Source organism: Rhincodon typus, chromosome 10 (genome assembly GCF_021869965.1).
Source record: "Rhincodon typus isolate 14 chromosome 10, sRhiTyp1.1, whole genome shotgun sequence".
Lineage (NCBI taxonomy): Eukaryota > Metazoa > Chordata > Chondrichthyes > Orectolobiformes > Rhincodontidae > Rhincodon > Rhincodon typus.
In genome coordinates this window covers 26,905,278-26,927,219 of record NC_063341.1, presented here as the reverse complement: position 1 = coordinate 26,927,219, position 21,942 = coordinate 26,905,278, and the positions used below count along the sequence as shown (strand labels likewise).

At 39.6% G+C, this 21,942-nt stretch overlaps 1 protein-coding gene across 1 annotated transcript in view; it reads left to right on the top strand.

Moving 5' to 3' along the window:
• Positions 1-3,565: 3,565 nt before the first annotated feature.
• Positions 3,566-21,942, top strand: part of pla2g4aa (phospholipase A2, group IVAa (cytosolic, calcium-dependent)) — an 88,687-nt gene continuing 70,310 nt past the window's right edge. The window contains exons 1-3 of the mRNA XM_048601980.1: positions 3,566-3,647; positions 7,034-7,121; positions 18,636-18,839. Of these exons, the coding sequence (XP_048457937.1) occupies positions 7,115-7,121; positions 18,636-18,839 (211 nt within the window). The 5' untranslated portion in view covers positions 3,566-3,647; positions 7,034-7,114. The remainder of the gene's footprint in view (positions 3,648-7,033; positions 7,122-18,635; positions 18,840-21,942) is intronic.

Genomic DNA, 21,942 nt, shown 5'->3' with positions numbered 1-21,942 from the left:
TAATTTTGCATAATCTAATAAAAAGTGAAACCATTAAAGGGAGTCAGTGTTATGAAATCATCACTGCTTTTAAAATGCTTATTGCACAGCACATATAGGTAGCCTATCTTACAGCCAAACATATGAACCTATTGACACAATATATTTTTCCTATTCAAAATACACACCATACATTTGTTTCTTAAACATAAATTATAATGCAGCATTGAGGCCAGATGTGAATGGGTCAAAAGACTCTTTGGATGCTATTCCCCAGGCCTTGCCTTTGGTTTCTATTTGATTCTTTTTAATTGTTTTTTATTTTTGAATTTGAAGAATTTTTAAAAATAGGTTATGAATCTGATCATATTGTGTTTAATGTTTGAGATCAATTGGTTATAGATGGCTCGCTGCAATATTGTTGGATAGACGGGGTGGAGGCCAGGGATTCTGTCCTGAAATAGTTGGAGAGTCTTGAGCTCTTTCAAGATATGTACTGGCAGCTGACTGAAGATATGTCCTAAGCACATTCCAATCACAGACAAATGTTTGTTGAGCCTTAGATCCTGAGAGGAAGAGAACATTTTTTCAACAAACTTCTTTTAGTCCAAAATCAAGGCACCATCCATCTTTTAGATATATAGTACAAGCTCATGTATCACTGTGCTGAGTGCAAGTAACTCTAATAACTCTGTTTTATTCTTTGAAAGTGGTTAGAAGAGAGATTGAACAGCGATCTGTTTTCACTTCTTTTAATAAAGTGATCACTGACAAAACTGTGTTCTATTGAAAAATTAATGTTCACCAAGAAAATATCCATCTTTGGGCTTACTAGGAAAGTTAAGGAAAAAGAGTTGCTGTGGAGAATAGTAGTCAGCCTGAGGACTGGGAGTGCTTTAGAAACTAGCAAAGGGCATTCCAAAGCTTGATTATAAAGGAGAAAAGTAGAATTAGAGTTAACTTTATATTTTTGAATATAAAAACATTGTCAGAGCTTTTATGTATATATACATATATGTGAAAAAAGTTACTAAACTAAATGTTGGCCCCTTAGAGGCACATTCAGGAGAAATGATTATGAGGAAACGGACAGTGGGGATAAAAAGAATGTTTTCAAGTTGACAGCTGTACCTTGTGGATGCTGCAGTGATCAGTGCTAAGGCCTCAGCACTTTACAGTCTGTACTTGGTTGAACTTGAATCCAAGTTTGCTGATGACACAAAGATAGGTGAATATGTGTGTAAACTGTATAGAGGATATAAAGATGCTGCAAAGAAGTAGAGACAGGTTACTTGGTTTACTATGATGTGACCACTGAAGTGCAGTATAGGGAAATGTGACCGTATTCAATTTGACAGTAAGAATAGAAAGTTAATCTTGTGAAAGCTGATGGTCAGACAGACGAGGGTGTACTGATTCAGGGAGTGTGGAAAGTTAATGTGCAGGTAAAGCAAGCAGCTAGGAAGATCAATAACATGTTCGCTCATCTTGCAAGGGGGCTGGAGTACAATGATAAGGATGTCTTGCTAGACCTGTTATGGGGCTTGGTGAGATCACACTGAGAGGTGCTTCCACTGGCTAGAGAACCTTGAACGTGGGGGCAAAGTATCAAGAAAAGGATTGTTCAATTACGACTGGGAAAAGGGGAAATTTCCTCATTCAGACAGTTGTCAATCTCATTGAATATATTCAAGGCTGAGATGGATTGATACTTGGTCTTTTAGGGAATTGCAGGATATTGGGAATAGGCAGGAAGATGGAATTGACGCAGAAGATCAGCTAGGATTGTATCAAATAGCACAGCAGGTTCAAGGGACTGAATAGTTTACTCCCTCTACTCCTAATCCTGCTCCTCCTACAGCAATGTTCAACTGCTGATTAGTACTAATTTTTCAACTGCTAATTTTTGCTAGCCCCATGCCCAAAGATTGACAGTCTCTAAGTCAAACCTAGGTTCTTTGTGCTATCTGTTTGACAGGAGGATCTGGTTGAGCTCTCACAGTTTAACTCCTCTTCCTCCTTAATTATCCCATTAAAACTATGAAAGGAGATTGAACCAAGCCTCTCAGAACACTTTATCTTCAAATTACTGTTCAGTATTGCCTACTGGAACGGAAGCACTATCATAATACCATCGAGGGGTGATCTGTATGCCATGATGAACAGTTCTCCATTAGATCTTGCAAGACTAAGACATTCAGTACCTTTATGTAGGGTGAGAATTTCTGTTATTCTTATCATTTAATCTTGCTGTCTTTTAGACAGTCTCCTGTGCCTCTCCAGTAAAGCAATTTATATTAACTAAATATAAGATTTGATTAGGTATTCTTTCTTTCTTTCTCTGTAAGAACATTTAGAATTTTATGTGCTTTACTGTGGTTCATCCAAAATTTTCAACAACCTTCATTGCTCCATATTTGAAGTCTGCAATAGGCTAGACATACTAATAATCTGCAATATTAAGCAGATCACAATGTTCTTTAAACTGAAATTTCTAGACACTGTCAAAAAAAAACTCTAGCTATATTTTGGTGTGGGACACGAGAGAATGATTACTGCTGTGAATGTGGAAAGTCATTTCTTGTTCTCTGTATTTAGGTCTAAGTTGTTAATTACCGTATCCAAGGCAATTCAGGTCTTCAGAACTGTATACCTCGCCATTTCACTGCTTTTTGGTTGTTGCAACTTGTAACTTGGAAGCATTCTGAATGATAAGGACATTATAAACTGTGTTTCGAGTGTAATGAGATATAGATGTCAGGCAGCTACAATCTGCTTCTGAAGTGGGGGGAGACGTAGCTTTGAATTATCTTGAGGACTGTTTGAAAAAGCTGTCTGGAATTGGAACAATGTTCTATTCTCGTGAATTTTGCTCTGCTTCTTTGTAAAGTTAAACAATCACTTCAACAGTTCTGGTGTAGCGAAGGGAAAATTCATTACTTGTGTCTTAAAATGGTGAAAAATGTGCTTTCAAATGTTGGAGCAAAAAACGTAACTGGTTCTCAAATCTGCAATTTTAACATATTACCCTTTGATAGATATCTGAAAAATATTGATACTGTTTGAACACAGGGCAGTCGTTTAGGACTGCTCCTGTCCTATGGACATCAGTGAAAAATGGCATTGGGTACCAACTGCTATTCTGCAGCTCCTCTGTGTTTGTGGTTCGATATTGTGGGAGAATGATGCCTATTTGCTGACCTCTGAATTTCCAATGCTAACATTCATCCTTTATTTATATTAAACAGTAGATCCAAGAAAATGAAGAATCTCTGATCCCTCTCTCAGGATGAGGCCGTCCATGTTATGATGTAACTGGATTGGTTGGTGGGTCACTGAGTGGGTCACTCAGTCAAGATCTGAACAATGGAGCCACTAAATATAAAAGAGCCTATTCCCTATCAATCTACGTTATACCTTGACAAATTTAAAGGAGTGGCAAGCACATAACTCTGATAACTGTGAAAACTAAGGCATGAATTATGTGTGGATCCAATTTCCTAACATTGAAACAAACTGAAAATACAGAACCTGATGAAAGGGGCTCTGCATGATTTTAAACTGTTAATTTCCAATCTGTTTTTAGGTTGAACATCAAGTTTCCCACAGATTAACTGTGTCCGTGCTAAGAGCTGAAAAAGTAACAAAGGGAACTTTTGGAGATCTACGTAAGTACTTTATAGAGCGTTTTGTCTATTCATTGTCGGCTTTGGCTGATTTATTCTTTCACATGCAACTTACTTCATAAATCAGAGTGTAGTACATAATCCAGATGAGTGCATTTGTGTAATAAGTAAGACATTAAACTGAAACCTAGTCTGCCTCTGAACCCGTGATTCAGGTGGATATTAAAATTCTCACGATGCTATTTAAAGATCAGGGAATTTTCTCTGTGCTCCAGCCAACGTTACTCCCTCAATCAACAGAAAAAAGCAGATTAACTGATCATTCATCTCAATTCTGAAATGTTGCTCATGCTGAATGGTTGATGCATTTGTTAGCATCAAAACGGTGACTGCAGATTATAAGTATTTAATTGTGCCTTTTCAGAGTTTTAATTTAACAAAGTGCTGTATAGAATAGTACAGCACAGGAACAGGCCCTTCAGCCCATGATGTTGTGCTGAACATGATGTCAAATTAAACTAATCCCTTCTGCCTGCCCTGGGTCTATATCCCTCCGTTCCTTGCATATACATGTGCCTGTCTAAAAGTATAAATATAAGAAATTTGAAAACTTACAGGATTGTGATCCCTTTTTGGAGAAAAGTGAGACAATCTATTTTTAGAATACCTTTGTTAGCCCCTTTCCCATTTGAGGTGAGGAGATGGTATGCTGAGGAGGACTGCTCAGTCACAGATGTTGCCTCTGTCCCAGTGCAGTTATCCAACAGCCATCACACACTTTTCACCTATGGCTCACAAATCCCATATTCCTAGTCCTGTCCCCATTGCCAGTTCTCCATCATTACAGGTCTTGGAATATAGACAATGGCAGAAGCCTGCCTGTGGCTTTATTTAACCTGGGGACCTGGGCATCCCACCCATTCCCCACATGTTCTTGATGGTTTGGTGATCACATTTTGGTGATATATTTTGTCAATGTGATTACAGCCCCGTTGCTGCTGCAGCTGCCTTCCACCTTCACAGGTGGTGAGATACACAGTGTTCCTTCACCTGTTCTGCCGTTGAAGAATATTTGGACTGTACTTGGTCTGGCATCTCCCCTTGACCTTGCTGCCATGGGAGGTCCTGCTGAAAGTAAGGAAGTCCTGGCAGCATTTCCAATACATTGTAACCTCCCTGATATTATTCTGACCTCCTCCAGTAGTTATACAATAGTTTGTGCTGTCTGGTTTGTTTTGGTTAGTCATTGACAACACCAAATTAAGTTGCAATGCTTCACGGTAAATAAACGTCAAGAATAAAACTGTGAGATAGTAGGAACTGCCAGTGCTGGAGTCTGCGATAACAAGGTGTAGAGCTGGATGAACACAGCAGACCAGGCAGCATCAGAGGAGCAGGAAAGCTGACGTTTTGGGTCTGGACCCTTCTTAGAAAAAAAAGATGTAAAAATATTTGCTGAAAATGTCTGCACAAAGGAAGCAGTTCTCATAGTTCCATTTTTTTGTGGATGGTATTTTACTCTGGCACTGAGTGACTGAGTTGCCTATTTAAAATAATCAGGAAATCATGCCCACACCCAATGATGTACGCTGTGTGTCTCAGAATAGTTACAATTCTTTATATTACATGTTAAAGCTCCGGTGCTTCTGCAATTTGTATTCTTAAAAGCTCGGCGGTAAATTGGCCAAAATCCGAGTGTTGTGTTGGGAAAGAATGGCACTTTGTAACAAGGCAAAGCATCAAGTTACAACTTGCGATAAGTTTGATATCTGAGCATTAGCACATGATGAGCACATTGCCCTGTTTTGGAATTGGGTTGCAAAATAGTAAGTTAGCACTTTTGGTGTAGGCCTTTCATTGGAAGTGGAATAACTCGCTGATGATCAAGATTCCAATTCGAATTGAAGGGAGAATACACATACAGATCGTATAAAATTTCTCCCAGTTCTGAAGAACTGAAATTCTAACTCATTTGTTCCCTTTGCAGATGTGAACTGACCTTTTCACATTAAAAGTGGTTCATCATGGGCAACTGGAAACAACTTGATCATATACAGTTGATTAGAAATTTTCTGCAATTGAAAAAACATAAATGAATGTGTAGTGATTAACGAGGTCAGCCAGATGGACCTCATAGAATATGAGTTCCTTGATTGGGGCTATCAATCAGGGAGCCCTGGCTGACAGATTAAATAGGAGTGTCACAGGTTCTGCTCACTCTGAGAACTGGCTCTGAGGAATCTGGACCAATGTCAAGTACTATACATGTGATTGGATACCAGCCTCTGTGCAGTTATTTCAGAATGAATTAGGGATGGGTAATGAATGCTGATTTTGCAAGTTATGCTCATGCCCTACGACAGCTTGCACTTGTACAACGTAATAAAGTAAACAAAGAAGCTTCATAGAAGCATTGTAAAAGAAAATGTGATCCTGAGCCAGCTGAGGAGATAATAGGGAGCTGAGCACAAGCTGAGTCAAACAGGTGGGGGTTTCAGGACTATTTTGGAATGACAGAACCTTGGAATGGTGGGTGGGGCCTTAGATGAACATGTTCCTGGCTGGATGGGGGTACAGAGGGAAGTATCGGAAGAAGCTGATCGCAGTCTTGGTGACAAAAAAATACCCATGAGCTCCTCGCCACATCTCATTTGCCTTTAAGTCAATATCAATCTACATTTCTGACTGTAAGTCTTTACCTCAGTACTGTGCTGTAGTGTCAGCTTAGCTTACACATTCCAACCTTGATTGGTTGAGAGTTCTGTCAACTCTCCCACAATAGCCTTTCAGATGTATTTCACAATTACAACGGAAATGGTTAATTGATGCCTCATTTCTGAGTCAAAATGTTTATGTGTAATTTCTGGTCTTGATCATGTGGCTGACAGTACAATGCAGTGAGGAAACTGAGTTGCTGGGGGCTCTTACTCCCTGCCTGGGGAACATCACAGTCTCCAGTGTCCAGTTCTACTCCAATGCCCATATAGGCCCTGGGGTTGTGCATGATATAAGCAGATGTTTATTCTTGTGTTGTATATTTGTTCTTGGGCTTCCTAAAACTCTGCATCTGTCCCTTGTAAAGAATCTATCAACATTCAGAACTGGAGACTACAGTCTGGTGAACAGGACCACATCACTAAGTCCAATTTAAATGTTCCCATTAGATGTATCAGTGTCAGATAGAGGGGGAGAGACATTGGTTCCGTTAATCAGGAAGGGAAGAACACAATGGGAGTGCAGGGTTACCTAACTCCTTTTACTATCTCTCTGCCAAGATAGCATTGCTATTACTTTGCTGATAAAACTGTTCTTTTTGTTTGTAATTTTTCATTTATGCACTGTTGTTGATATACCTGCAACGAATGTCTGAATGTACAATGGAATTTGAACTGAATTGTATTGAGTTTTGGGCTTTTTGTTTTTTAAAGGAATCTGTAATAACCTGTAGCTGAGTTGATTATTTCGGACAATCATTTCAAAGAAACTGATTTGAGGGAAAGAATTTTCAGATGTCAGGTATCTGTCTACTGAATATTATACAGTAATCTCAACTTATTTTCCATCTGTGTTGTTTGTATTCATTGGCAACAAATTAATCACTAGATAATTAATTATTCTTTGCTTTATGTAAATACAAAGACTTGTTTATAACTACTGTCAGTGAAGATAACTTAAAGTGGTAAATCATTTGAGAACAGATTATAGACTTTGGCTGTTTTATTTAAAAGCTTTGACATCTGATAAAGAATTATATGTAGAATAAACTCAAGTTGAAAAATCGAAGGGAAACAATAGTGGAAAACTGGCCGGCATGCCTGAGATACTGCAGGGCTGTTTTCTAGTTGTTGCCCATCTTCTTAGGGATGTAATAATAAATAGAGTGCACGAGTCAGGTTTACCTAGAACTTGGCCACCAGACTGACAACAATACATCCTTTTATAGTTCCATCCTTTTTAATGCAGTTTCATTGAGCTTCTGATGTCCTTTGGAAGTATGGTATAAAGTTAAAGGACCTTGTTTAGACAAATGCTCAATTTGTTACAGCTTACACTCCTGCTTCTCCATCATTACTTGAAAATGAATTCCAGCAGAGATGTGAAAGCTTTGTTTTACGCACATGACCTTAATAACCATTCTGGCATGCTAATATGCTGAAAAAATCTACACAACATAATTTGGTCCTGAGCTCATACATTGTGCTGATACTCGATCTTGAGGAGATCAAGTGGCTGACCTGAAGCAGTTTGCAAACAATTCAGGAGTTGACTTAAGCTGGATATACTTTTAGATCCTAATATATTTGCAATTCCTAAACCAGGGCTAAATGTCAGTGTTTAAAGTATTTTGAAATATGTGGACTGCAACGCATGTTCCAATAAATATCCATCCATTATACACATTATCAGACATGTTTTATGTTACCAGGCCTTGACCTTCTCCTTGCTTGAAGTCCTTTCTATAAATATAAACATTATGCATGGGCTTTAGAAACAACGTTGGTGTTTTAGGTTGGGAGATTTGCTATGATTGCTGTGACAGGACAAACTTTAGGGCACAACCCTACGACTTGTTATTTATTTTTGGAATATATTCAAATCCACATGCATACAAATTTGATATATGCAAAATCTTGGCTAAGGCCTTGTTCTGTGAAAGTAGATTTGCTCAAGCATTAATTTAACCCATAGTGGTCAGACTGGCTCAGCTCTCTAAACTCTGAATCAGAATCTTTGGAGTTTAAAGCTTGGACCACGACTTCACTATTTAATGTAGGCTAGAGAGGTTGATGTTAGTAAGGAAGATGTACTAGGAATTTTGAGGAACTTGAAGATAGATAAGTCCCCTGGGCCTGATGGGATTTATCCAAGGATTCTGTGGGAAGTGAGGGAAGAGATCGCAGGGCCTTTGGCGATGATCTTTTCATCCTCACTGTCCTCGGGCATAGTGCCAGAAGATTGGAGAGAGGCAAACGTCATTCCCTTGTTCAAAAAAAGGGAATAGGCACAACCCCGGAAATTACAGGCCACTTAGTCTTACATCAGTGGTGGGCAAATTATTGGAAAGGGCTCTGAGAGAAAGGATTTATGATCACTTGGAAAGGCACAGTTTGATTCGTGATAGTCAGCATGGATTTGTGAGGGGTAGATCATGCCTCACAAACCTTATTGAATTCTTTGAAGAGGTGACCAAACACGTGGATGATGGTAGAGCAGTGGATGTGGTATTTAAGTAAGGCATTTGATAAGGCTCCCCATGGTAGGCTCATGCAGAAGGTAAGGAGGCATGGGACAGGGGGAAATCTGGCAGATTGGATTCAGAATTGGCTGACCCTTAGAAGACAAAGGGTGGTAGTGGACAGAAAACATTCAACATGGTGCTCAGTTACGAGTGGTGTACCACAAGTATGTGTTCTGGGTCCTCTTCTATTTGTGATTTTTGTAAATGATTTGGATGAAGGAGTGGAAGGGTGGATTAGTATGTTCGCGGATGATACGAAGGTGGGTTGCGTTGTGGACAGTGCGGAGGGCTGTTCTAGGTTACAAAGGGACATTGATAGGATGCAGAGCTGGGCTGAGAAGTGGCAGATGGAGTTTAACCCTGAAAAGTGTGAGGTGATTCATTTTGGAAGGACAAACTTGAAAGCAGAATACACGGTTAACAGAAAGATTCTTGGCAGTGTGGAGGAGCAGAGGGATCTTGGGGTTCATGTCCACAGTTCCCTGAAAGCTGCCACCAGGTGGATAGAGTTGTTAAGAAGGCGTATGGTGTGTTAGCTTTCATTAATAGAGGGATTGAGTTCAAGAGCCGTGAAGTTATGCTCCAGCTATACGAAAGCCTGGTTCGGCCACATCTGGAGTATTGTGTCCAGTTCTGGTCACCTCATTACAGGAAAGATGTGGAAACGTTGGAAAAGGTGCAGAGGAGATTTACCAGGACGTTACCTAGAATGGTGGGAAGGTCTTACAAGGAAAGGTTGAGAGAGCTAGGGCTTTTCTCTTTAGAACCACAAAGGATGAGAGGTGACTTGATAGAGGTGTACAAAATGATCAGAGGTATAGATAGAGTAGACATCCAGAGACTTTTTCCTAGGGTGGAGGTAGCTATTACGAGGGGGCATAGTTTTAAAGTGAGTGGAGGTAGATATAGGGGAGACGTCAGAGGTAGGTTCTTTACTCAGAGAGTGGTCGGGGCATGGAATGCATTGCCGGAGAGGGTAGTGGAGTTGGCCTCATTAGGGGCATTTAAGCGGCTATTAGATAGGCATATGGATGATAGTATAAGGTCGGGGTGGAGGTTAGATAGACTTTAGGATTAGGGTAAAAGTTTGGCATAACATCGTGGCCGAAGGGCCTGTACTGTGCTGTACTGTTCTATGTTACCTCAATGCAATCCTGACAAAATGTGATGTTGTTGGATGTCACACCAGGATGAACTGTTATCCTGAATGCTGGTGACTCTGGCTAACTTCAAAGATCTCATGGTGTTATTTGAAGTGCTAGGAGTTGACTTTGTTTAAGGCGTTTAATGGCTACCACAAACTAACATGAAAGAAAGCAATATCAAAGGTAAATTTCACATGCCAACAGCAAGCCAGTTAATACATTATGTACAATTGCCATTCTTCAAACATCCCCCTTTTCATTTAAAACAATGTTGCACTACCAATTACAGGTACAGGTTATCTATGTTTTAAAAAAGAAAATTATATTTTAGGTTAGCAATGATTCCAGTGTGTCCCATTTTCATCCGTCTCTGCATATGCATTTCATCCATTATCTCTAAAGTGTTCAGGTCTTTTAATGTTGTGCACCAGATGTTGTCTTTCAACAGTGTTCTGAAGGAGGGGCACTGGAGCCAAAATGTTAACTCAGCTCTCTCTCCACAGATGCTGCCAGATGTGGGCTTTTCCTGCAATTTCTGTTTATTGTTTCTGATTCCCAGCTGCTAGCTTTCAATTTCAGTGTCTAATTTGGATTATTTCTAGAGCATGTTGATCTGTAATTGCTAGTTTTTTTGAATTGAGTGAAAACTACGTCTTTGTTCTGTGCCCCAATATCACCGCACAGCCTTAGCAGTGAGCTTGCATAGAGGTTCACACTCTGATGACAAATTAGGCAAGTACTTTGATAAATATTTCACAAATGCAGCAAGAAAGAAAATTTCCAGTTGGAGGGTCAACCATCTGTGGTTAACTAAAAAAATGTTTAAGATAGTATCAAACTTAAAGAAAGAGCATGCAAATATATAAAGATGAGTTTCAGATGAAAGGATTGGACAGAATATAAAAATAGAGCAAAGAATTATAATAAGAATAAACAGAGTACAAATTCAGTGAAAGATTAATAGGGAGCGATAAATTAAAGAACGAGAGATAGCTAGCTAGAAATATAATGACAGTAAGAGTTTCTCAAGCTATTTAAAAACAGAAGAGAGCTAACAAAATGATTATTTGTCTTGTAGAAAGTGAGTCTGGGCATTAATAATGGAAACTAAGAAGATGCAAATGAATTAAACAGGTAATAGCTGGAAAGGGTGAATTGTCTTGAGGACAAGTCAGACAGACTAATCTTGTATCCATTGGAATTTAGAACAGTAAGAGACAATTTAATTGAAGTGTAAAATTCTGAGGTGTATTGACAGGATGGATGTGGAAAAAATGTGTGAATGTCTAGAATTAGGGGCCACTATTTAAAAATAAGGCATCATCCAATAAAGACAGAGATGAGGGGAATTTGTCTTCTTTTCAGAGGAAAAATAAACCCCACTCCTGTAGCCACAACAGCACAAGAAAGGCACGAAGCGCTTCAGTAAACAGGAAAGGCTTTCTCTCCAGGTACGCTGAGCTGGTCTTTGAAAACCACAGCAGGGCTGTGTCAGTCTGAGTCATATTTGGAGATCGTTAATTGATGACTCATCGATTTTCCCCTTACCCCGCACATACTTTTTCTCCCCTCTGGGAATACCTGAGAATGGCTGCTTTGGGAGAATGAATGAATGAATGATTGATTTATTGTCACGTGTACTTTACAGCGTAAAAACAGTAAAATACAAGGAGAAGCTTTTCTAATGTCACCATTGTCTGGCTCCATTTTGAATAGTTTAAAAATAGGGAAAGAAAATAGAAAGATAGAGCCTAAAGAGAGTCCATCAGTCCTGAGCCAGCTCGTCATCAGCGATGCCTGCGCTGCTATCCCTCCTCCATTGCCTCGCCGCCACATATGCTGGACCCAACCAACATCAAAGTCACCAATTCTCAGGCATCACCTTTTGCCCCACGGCCTACCTTACCGACATCATCTCTGCCGATGTAGCAGCCTCCGATTCCGATGCCAGGCCCCATGCTCACCCCAGATAAGTAAGTACAGGCTCACCGGAATCCACGCTGGGCTCACTTACTTCTGCAGTGAGATACGTACAGGAATCCCTCAATGTTGCCAATTCTGTCCAAGCTCAGGACAGGAGGTAAGAGATAAGAAAAAAAACAAGAAAAAACTTTAAAAAAAGGGAAGGAAAAGCGGTCAGAGCTGACGAGCCCTAGCTCACGAGTTGTATTCTGCCGCCATCTTGATGACAAAGGACTAGTCATTGCAGATATAGCAAATAACAATCTCTACAATCTCATTGTGATTGAGCGGCTCAGATATAACTGGCTTGAGAACCACCAGGGAAAGCATTAATCCCACTTTTGGATAATGAAGCAAAGTTGATTGATTTTGTAGCTTAATGCTGGTGGCCAACCATCTTGAAAAAAAACACTTGAAAGCCAATCAGCTGGAGGAACTCAGCCAATAGTTCTAAATAACAAGATTGTTTGCCTTATGTTTTGTAATACAGAATTTGCTTATTACTGAAAAAAGATGCATTTTCTCGAAGCTCCCCATCTTACAGTCATCAGGGCATCTCAGAAGAATGCTAATTCAGGGGCAAAACCAACATTCATACTGCATGACAAAAGAGAATGCCGACTTAGTGGCAAGTAGACTTGGTTTACATTTTAAATGCAGCAAATTGATTCTAATTGATCAGGACATTCCCTTCAGGAATGAGCCAGCATGCAAATTTGGTGACAGTCATTCACTCAGGGTAATGTGCTGACCAATCAGCATCAATTCACCTGGTTTAAAAACTTAAAGCCTAGCTGTTAACTGTCAGTCATCATTAATGGGTGCATTCTCCTTGACAATGTCTTTTCTATTCAGAGCCCACCAGCAAACCAATTCACAGTTTCCTCTCACACAAAATAAATGTGGGTTTCCCTCTTGAATGATTATACTTGGGAAATGTCCTGGTAAGTTTAAGATGAAAAGCTATGACAAAATGGGTCTTCGGTTTTCAGCAATACTTATCATAAAAGAACACTATTACAGCCTTGCAATAGAGGACTGAAACAAGGGGCAAAGATGCACATTCAACTGTCAACTGCCATCCTAGGTAGAAATGAGCAAAATATATAGATTCAGCAGCCTTGCAACCACTAAGAAAAATTGATCCACATACTGTACCTATCATTGAATTGATGCCCTCTTCCGACTAATTGAACATTGCAAGCCTCTTCATTGCAGGATTCTGGTCAACACAGGTACAAACTTTGACTATCAGTGCTGAATGAATAGTGAAGAAAGCAATGCACAGATGCTGCTGTGTTCAAACAAGAAATAAATCTGCTAAAGGACAAGTTCCATTAAATACAAATTGCACATTTGCTTTTTAATTCTCAGTGTGCGAGACAATGCTGTACTTCAATGAAAAAAATCTATGTAGGCAATGCACAGTGGTTCTGGCATCATCTGTAAAACAAGTTTCACCTGAAAAACCTTCAATCTGATTATCACCTTCTAATAATAACTGAACTCTGTATATTCAACATTATCTGGTATCAATTCGGCTTTGGAATCCTTGCATTATTTATTTTACTGAGGTTTGGCTTGTGCTAAGATTTCAATTTAGAAAGCATCATCTGTTAAAAGTTTGATTTTGTTAAGTCTACCAGATGTTTAAATTAAGTAGCTGAAAGAATCTGAAGAATGGAAGCCTGCCTGTAACAACATGTGGTGTTGCATAGTGCTTGGCAAATGGTTCATTTAACACTAATCTCTAGCCAAAACATTATAATAATACAAATACAAAGAGGAAAATAGTCACAGAGGACTGGAGGGAGAATCCAAATTGGTTTTTAAAAACTGCAACCACAATCAATTCATCTGTTAAACGGAGAAGTATAATTTTAAATGTCAGCCAAACATTTCTTTATTTTAGAACACATACACAAAATTACACATTAATCCCATGCTCCTAGCACTTAGATGTGATATTTTCAAGTTGCAAAAGATTTTCAAGCACTTCTTTTTCCTTTCGTAGTTAAAACAATGTTTGCCAGACACTTTAAGAAAATATCCCTTCAAGTTTTTTTTCTTAAATTAGATCTACATTTATTGTGTCAATATTCATTTCTAGTATTTAATTCAGCATTCAGTAATATAGTAATGGCTAATTATATTGCTCTTACTCTGCTTACTTGTGATCTGAAGACTTTACAAAATAATTATTATTGAATAAAGCATTTTTCAGTGACTGAGCTCAAATTAACATCAACACCAGTTCTCCTCAGAATTTCGCCTTGTTCCTTTTTTCAAATGCTTTCATTAAAATAATAATGTGATCCAAATCATTTCGAACAGCCCTCCAATGCCACATTACTTAAGAAAGGCTAACATGCTTTAATAACTGAAGAAGGGTCCTGACCCGAAACGTCAACTTTCCTGCTCCTCTGATGCTGCCTGGCCTGCTGTGTTCCTCTAGCTCCACACTTTGGTTGTGTGGATTTTTGGAATTCTTTTGCAGAGTCATGCTTTTGTGAATACATTAGCACTTGAGGTGATACAAACAAAGATAAATACTGTATGTAATTCACAAATCTGCAGTGGCATTGCACAGAGTAAAATTGAAATTGACCTATATCAGAAGTGCAAAATGGGCTTCTGGAAGTGAATGATAAAGAACTAGGGCAAGGTACAAGCTGGACTGTTGACTTTCTATGACTCTATTTGGTGCTACTGGTATAGACCAACTGGTGAGGTGATAGACTATTTCTGCAGATATTTTGAAGCCATTAACGAGGTGTGCATTATTCTGCTTTAAGGGAAGCAATGTCCCATTAAGGTCACGATGTTTAATTGCTATTGAGTGAATGTTGGACAAAACCTAATTATTGTCACAGCTTATCATCACCACCTTGACAGTGTGATTATAATTTTATGATGACTTTGCAAAACATTCTGGCTTCTGTATCAAATTTGTGCCAAATGAATGTGTTTCAATATTCTAGCATGCCTTGTGATGTGTGATACACATATTTGAATGTTGTAATGTGACCGACAGGAAATGTGTGCTCGTTATAAAAATTTCCATTATGTAAACAAATTATTTGTGGCACAGGTAAAAGTAAGATAGAGGATGCACTACTCATGAAATCATCATACCATATAAAATATAGTTTTTCATTCTATTATGTCCAGTTCTTGTTAAGTAAACATTGGGTGAGCTCATTGGTCAATTCAGATTCTTGTACTGTTAAGTAAACAAGAAGTATGTTTTTAGCAAAGTCACACCTACAGCATGCAAACTCATGCCTTTAACTTTATTAACTGGAAAATTTTGCATCAAATATACAGCTCTGAAATGAGCCATTTGGTCCAAGCAGCCCATACTCCATGTACCATAATTCTGCAAAATCTTTCTTTGTTGAAATCCATCACCATAATCCTCGATTAGCTTCATCCTCATTTTCCTATCTAGCTTCCTCCTAAATGTTTCTGTACTACTCACTTCAGTCACTCATTGTGCTACTGAGTTCCTGGATTTCTTGGGTAACTAACTGATATTGATGGCCTCTAGTTATCCTGTAGCCTATAAAAGGAAACACTTTCTCGATATCCACTCCAGCAAATGTCTTTATTGTTTTAAAGACTTCCATCAAGTCACCCTGTAACTGTTTTCTTTCTTGCAAAGTGGAATTGTTCAGCCACAGTTTTCCTATGCATTCAAAACAACAGCCTTCATTCTGTTACGTTGAAAAAAAATGGAAATTTGCACTGTACTGTGCTGTGTTGAATGTACATAGCTACTATGAAGATAGCGGCATCCTTCATCCCTGACATCATTCTTGCAAACCTCCTCTGGATCCCTCCAACAACTGTACATCCTTCCTTAACATGGGGCCCAAAACTGCCCATAATATTCCAAATGTGGTCTGACCAGAGCCTTACACAGCCACAGGAGTACATCTCTGCTCGTGTATTCTAGCCCTCCTGAAATGAATGCTAACATTGCATTTGCCATCCTAACCACTAACTGAACCTTCAGGTTAACCTTAAGAGAATCCTGAACTAGGGCTGCCAAATCCCTTAGACATCAGATTTCTGAAGCCTTTCCACATTTAGAAAATAGTCTATGCCTCTTCTTCCAAGCAAAGCACATAACCTCACACTTTCCCACATTATATTCCACCTGCATTGGTGGTCATCTTCCAGGATTGTATAGACTCTGGAACAGTCCCTGCAGATTGGAGGGTCATTCCAATATTCAAAAAGGGAGGTAGAGAGAAAACAGGAATTGTAGACCAGTAAGCCTAACATCGGTAGTAGAGAAAATTCTCAAACCCATTATCAAGGACTTTATAGCAGAGCATTTTGAAAGCAGTGGCAGGATCAGACAAAGTCAGCATGCATTTATGAAGGGGAAATCATGCTTGACAAATCTGTTGGAATTCTATGACTGTGTAACTAGTAGAGTTGACAAGGGGGAGCCCGTCGATGTGGTATATTTGGACTTCCAGAAAGCATTTGACGAAGTCCGGCATAAGAGATTTTTGTGCAAAATTCATTGGCATGGGACTGGAGGAAGTGTACTGAGATGATTAGAAAACTAGTTGGTAGAGAGGAAACAAAGAGTAGGAATTTAATGCCTCCTTTTCAGATTGGCAGGCATTAACTAGCGGGGTGCCACAGGGATTTGGTGCTGGGACCCCAGCCATTCACAATGAAAATGAATGATTTAGATGAGGGAATAAAATGTAACATCTCAAAGTTTGCAGATGATACTAAGTTGCTTGGGAGTGTGAACTATGGCGAGGATGCAGAGATCCTTCAGCATGATCTGGACGGGTTGGGTGAGTGGGCAAATCAATGGCAGATGCAGTATAATTGTGAGGTTATTCACTTTGGAAGCAAAAACAAGAAGGTAGTTTGCTAACTGAATGGCTGTAAATTGGGAGAGGGGAGTGTGCAGTGGGATCCGGCTGTCCTTGTGCACCAGTCGATGAAGGTAAGTATGCAGGTGCAGCAGGCAGTAAAGAAGACAAATGGTACGTTAGCCTCCATTGCGAGAGATGTCGAGTACAGGAGCAGGGATGAGTTGTTTCAGTTATACAGGCCCATGGTGAGGCCACACCTGGAATATTGTATGCAGTTTCGGTTTCCTTTTCTGAGGAAGGATGCTCTTGCTCTCGAGGGACTGCAGCGAAGGTTTACCAGCCTGATTCCAGGGATGGTGGGACTGATATATTGGGAGAGATTGACTTGGTTGGAATTGTTTTCGCTGGAGTACAGATGAATGAGGGAAAGGAATCTCATAGAGACTTATAAAATTTTTACAGGACGAAAGATGATAGATTCAGGGAGGATGTTTCTGATGGTGGGTGTGTCCAGAACCAGGGTTCACAGTCTGAGGATTCGGGGTAGACCATTTAGGATGGACATGAGGAGACGTTTCTTCACCCAAAGAATTGTGACCCTGTGGAGTTCATTGCCACAGGAAGTAGTTGATAACAAAACATTGAATATATTCAAGAGGCGGCTGGATGGCATTTAGGATGAATGAGATCAAAAGTTATGGGGAGAAAGCAGGATTAGGCTATTGAGTTGGACAATCATGATCATGAAGAATGGCAGAGCAGGCTCGAAGGGCCAAATGACCTCTTCCTGCTCCTATCTTCTATGTTTCTTTGTCCACTTTCCTAGCCTGTCCACATCCTTCTGAGACCCCCCCCCCCGCTTCCTCAACACTCCTTGTGCCCTGCCCATTTTTGTGTCATCTGAAAACTTAGCAGCAATGCCCTCAGTTTCTTTGTCCAGATTGTTAATTGAAAATGTGAATAGTTATGGTCCCTGCTGAACTCCACTAGTCACCTGCTGTCATCCAGAAAAAAAACCCTTTAACCCCTTCTGCCAGTCAGCCATGCCAGTACCTTGCCCCTAACAGTATGGCCCCTTATCTTGTTTAGCAGCATCCTATGTAGCACCTTGCTTCTCTGATTTGAGGCCTGTTTTCCTCTCCTCTCTATCTCCTCCCATCACTAGTATAATCCTCTATGTCTTATCACTAAAGCTATTTTCCCTAATCTCTTCTAGCTTCCTCCTATTACATACTCCCGATTGTTGGAACAGAGTTGAGGAAGTAAGTGAGAACTTGTTTGTTTCCTCCTAAAAATGAATAATGCTGCCAGCATTGATGCTGTTCCATCCTGCATGACTGGCATAATCTGGTCCTGAATTAGAAATATACAGTAAAAAGGATAAATGAAAGACCTACACGGGAAGTGAAACAATTTAAAATGGCATTATAAAAGCTTTCTTTTGATCTTTGAGGCACTGTGCATGTTTAGGATGGGATAAAATAGCCTTTTCATCAGAAAAGTTGCGAATGACCATTGAACACCTATGAGTAATACAGAAATGAGAAATATCCTGTTCCCTAGCATTAAACCCCACAATTCGGTGTGGTCAAAATTCTAAAGAAGGAAGAGTGAAAGAGAAAGTATTCCATTCACTACCATCACAGTTTGGCAGCCTGAAACTAAATATCTGTTAAGTTAATTTACCCAATTTAAAAATTCTCAATGGTGCATTCTGGAAAATGCAGTTGATTTTCTATATTTTCCAATGAGGTGGAATGATGGAATTAGGAATCAAAGATGTACCGTTTCGGAGGTAAGAATCTTTGTGCAGTGACTTTCTTTATGTTCTATTTAGTTGACACTCCTGACCCTTATGTCGAATTGTTCATTGCCACGGCGCCAGAGGGCCGCAAACGGACCAAGTACCTAAACAACATTGTCAACCCAGAATGGAATGAGACATTTGAATTTCTTCTTGACCCAAATGAGAAGAATATTATGGAGGTAAAACTTCTCCATCCAGATAATTGGATTTGGATGTTCAGTTCCATTCGTATAGGTTATTGATTATCGTTGATGTACATTAACGATGTAATATGTTTTATGTAAATGCCATAATCATCTGTGAACTGTTACATCTTATGCAGTCTCAAAATTGTCGGAGCATTTCAATTTGTTGACTCTACTGATTAAAAAGAACAACATTTCCATGAAATAAGGCACTGTTAGCGAAACACCTCTGAAGAAACTGGGCTTGAAGTGTGAACTGTTTCTCTCTCCAGTTACATCTGCTGAATTTCTCCAGCACTTTGTTTTTATTTCAAATTTCCACAGTACTTTGCTTTTGTATTAGCAAATACTAGTTTTATATCGCTCTACCAGTTAAAATATCCCTTCTGAAATTCCACACAGAGACAGACAGACAAAATGCATTGGTCTTATGTGTAGAGGGATAAAACACTGGGAAAGTACTCAATGGCCCAGTTCCACAGGATTCTATGAGATGTCCCTTTTGCTTGTCAGGACTTGGAGTTCTTCACTCTGTTTTTGCCAGGTCCTTTTCACCTCTCCAGGCAGGCACTGGCGATTAGTACATTAACTGCCAAGTCTCTTATTTGCTATTAGCAAGGCCGTTCCCAGAATTTTGATCCAAAGTCAGCGGAGGAACAGTGACACAATATTAAGTCAGGATGGTGTGTGGATGGTGGGGAACTTTCAGGTGGTGGTGTTCCCACACATGTTTTGCTTTTGCTCCTTAGGGTGATAGAGGTCCTGGTGCTCTCACAGGTGTCTTGGTGAGTTGCTGCAATGCATTGCCTAGATGGTGCAATCTGCTGCCACTGTATCAGTGTTGCCTTGAGTGAATTCTGAGGCTGCTAGATGGGAACATTTTAGTTATGGCAATGCTCTTACGAACTTCCTTAAAATCATGCAATCAAATTTGCCCAGTCCTAGAACATAGAACATTACAGCACAGTACAGGCCCTTCAGCCCTCGATGTTGCGCCGACCTGTGAAACCAATCTGAAGCCCATCTAACCTAAACTATTCCATTATCATCCATATGTTTATCCAATGACCATTTAAATGCCTTTAAAGTTGGCGAGTCTACTACTTTTGCAGGCAGGGCATTACACGCCCTTACTACTCTCTGAGTGAAGAACCTACCTCTGACATCTGTCCTATATCTATCACCCCTCAATTTAAAGCTATGTCCCCTCATGCTAGCCACCACCATCCGAGGAAAAAGGCTCCCACTGTCCACCCTATCTAATCTTCTGATCATCTTGTATGTCTCTATTAAGTCACCTCTTAACCTTCTTCTCTCTAACGAAAACAGCCTCAAGTCCCTCAGCCTTTCCTCATAAGACCTTCCCTCCATACCAGGCAACATCCTGGTAAATCTCCTCTGCACCCTTTCCAATGCTTCCACATCCTTCCTATAATACGGTGACCAGAACTGTACGCAATACTCCAAGTGTGGCCGCACCAGAGTTTTGTACAGCTGCAACATGACCTCATGGCTCCGAAACTCAATCCCTCTACCAATAAAACCTAACACACTGTACGCCTTCTTAACAGCCCTATCAACCTGGGTGGCAACTTTCAGTGATCTATGCATATGGACACCGAGATCTTTCTGCTCATCCACACTATCAAGAATCTTATCATTAGCCCAGTACTCTGTATTCCTGTTACTCCTTCCTGGAGACTTGACCTCATGAGCACCATTATTTTCTCCATTACTGTTACTTTGTCTATGTTAATTTTAGTGAATCCTTATTCCTCATTCACTGTTATTCTTTGGGATATGTGGTAATCTGACCTATTCCTCAATTATAATTATCGACAAGAAATTATTCAGCATATCTACTGTTTCCTTATATCCATTGTCAATATCATCATTATCAGCTTGGAGAGGGCCCAGATTGCTCTTGAACACCATCTTTTTCCTAAAGCAATGAGATTATTTTGTATCATATTCCTTGTAAATTTATTTCTGTACTCACTACACCATCTGTTTTGTTCACTCTTTGCCATACTTTATGTCTTTCTCATTTGCTAGGATTTGCTATTTCCTTGCATTTCTGTACCTTTTCTTACAAAACTATGTTGTCACTTAAATTGTGCAAATTGTCCCCTATCATGTTAACATTTTTTGATCACCTGACACTGATCTTTTTTCAGTAAATTATAACAATCGCCATCTCAAAGCATTGAAGTCAGCCATACCTTGTACTAGAATCTCAGAATCTGTTTCACATTTCTCCCTTTTAAACACTTCATAATACACTCGACCGTATCATGATCACAAGCTGTTAGCCTGTTAACAGTTGGTTCTCAGTTTTCTGCAAAGAAATATCTATGTCGAAAGCATACAGAAAATTCATTATCTTTTGGGTCATGTATCCCAATTTATATAAAAGCTTATCCAAGTAGATATGAAAGTTTAAATTTCTTCCTTTTCTAAGTACTTGTCCAATCTCTGTACTTATACAATCTGCCATTTCCAAGGGGTTATAAGGTGGCCAATATACAATTCCCATAACAACCATAAATCCTTACCTATCCTTTCACTCTACTCGTCAAGTCTCCATGACTGGCCTACCTCTTATTATATACACTCAAAGCTTTGAGGTGATTTAATCTTTAATACTTAAGGTGACTCTTCTTCCCCCTCATCCTCCTTGTCTTTAATGTAGACCTTATGACGTGTTGTATTTTGTTCCTAGTTTTGCATGCCTCGCAGCAATACTTCAGTAATGTCCACCATGTCATACCACCTAAGTTGAATTTGCACCTGCAACTTGTTGCATTTGGTGCTTGTATTCCATACATTTGTATAACGAGTGTTTACTGGGCCAAACTCGCTTGTCCACTGAAGTGTTTTGCGTGCCTATTTCTTATTTCTTTCTCAAAGACTTTTAGTGACTTTTATTTTACCTTTCAGCTAGTTTTAGGGGCAAAACTTCTACCCTCAAGGTCCTTGCCACTGGGGAAGGACTTGGTGTTGGCCACTGAAGTGCCCAACTGGCATTTAACTTGGTTAGAGACAAAAAACTGCAGATGCTGGAACCCAAGGTCGACAAACAGGAGGCTGGAAGAACACAGCAGACCAGGCAGCATCTGGAGGAAAGGAGCAGTCAACGTTTTGGGTAATTA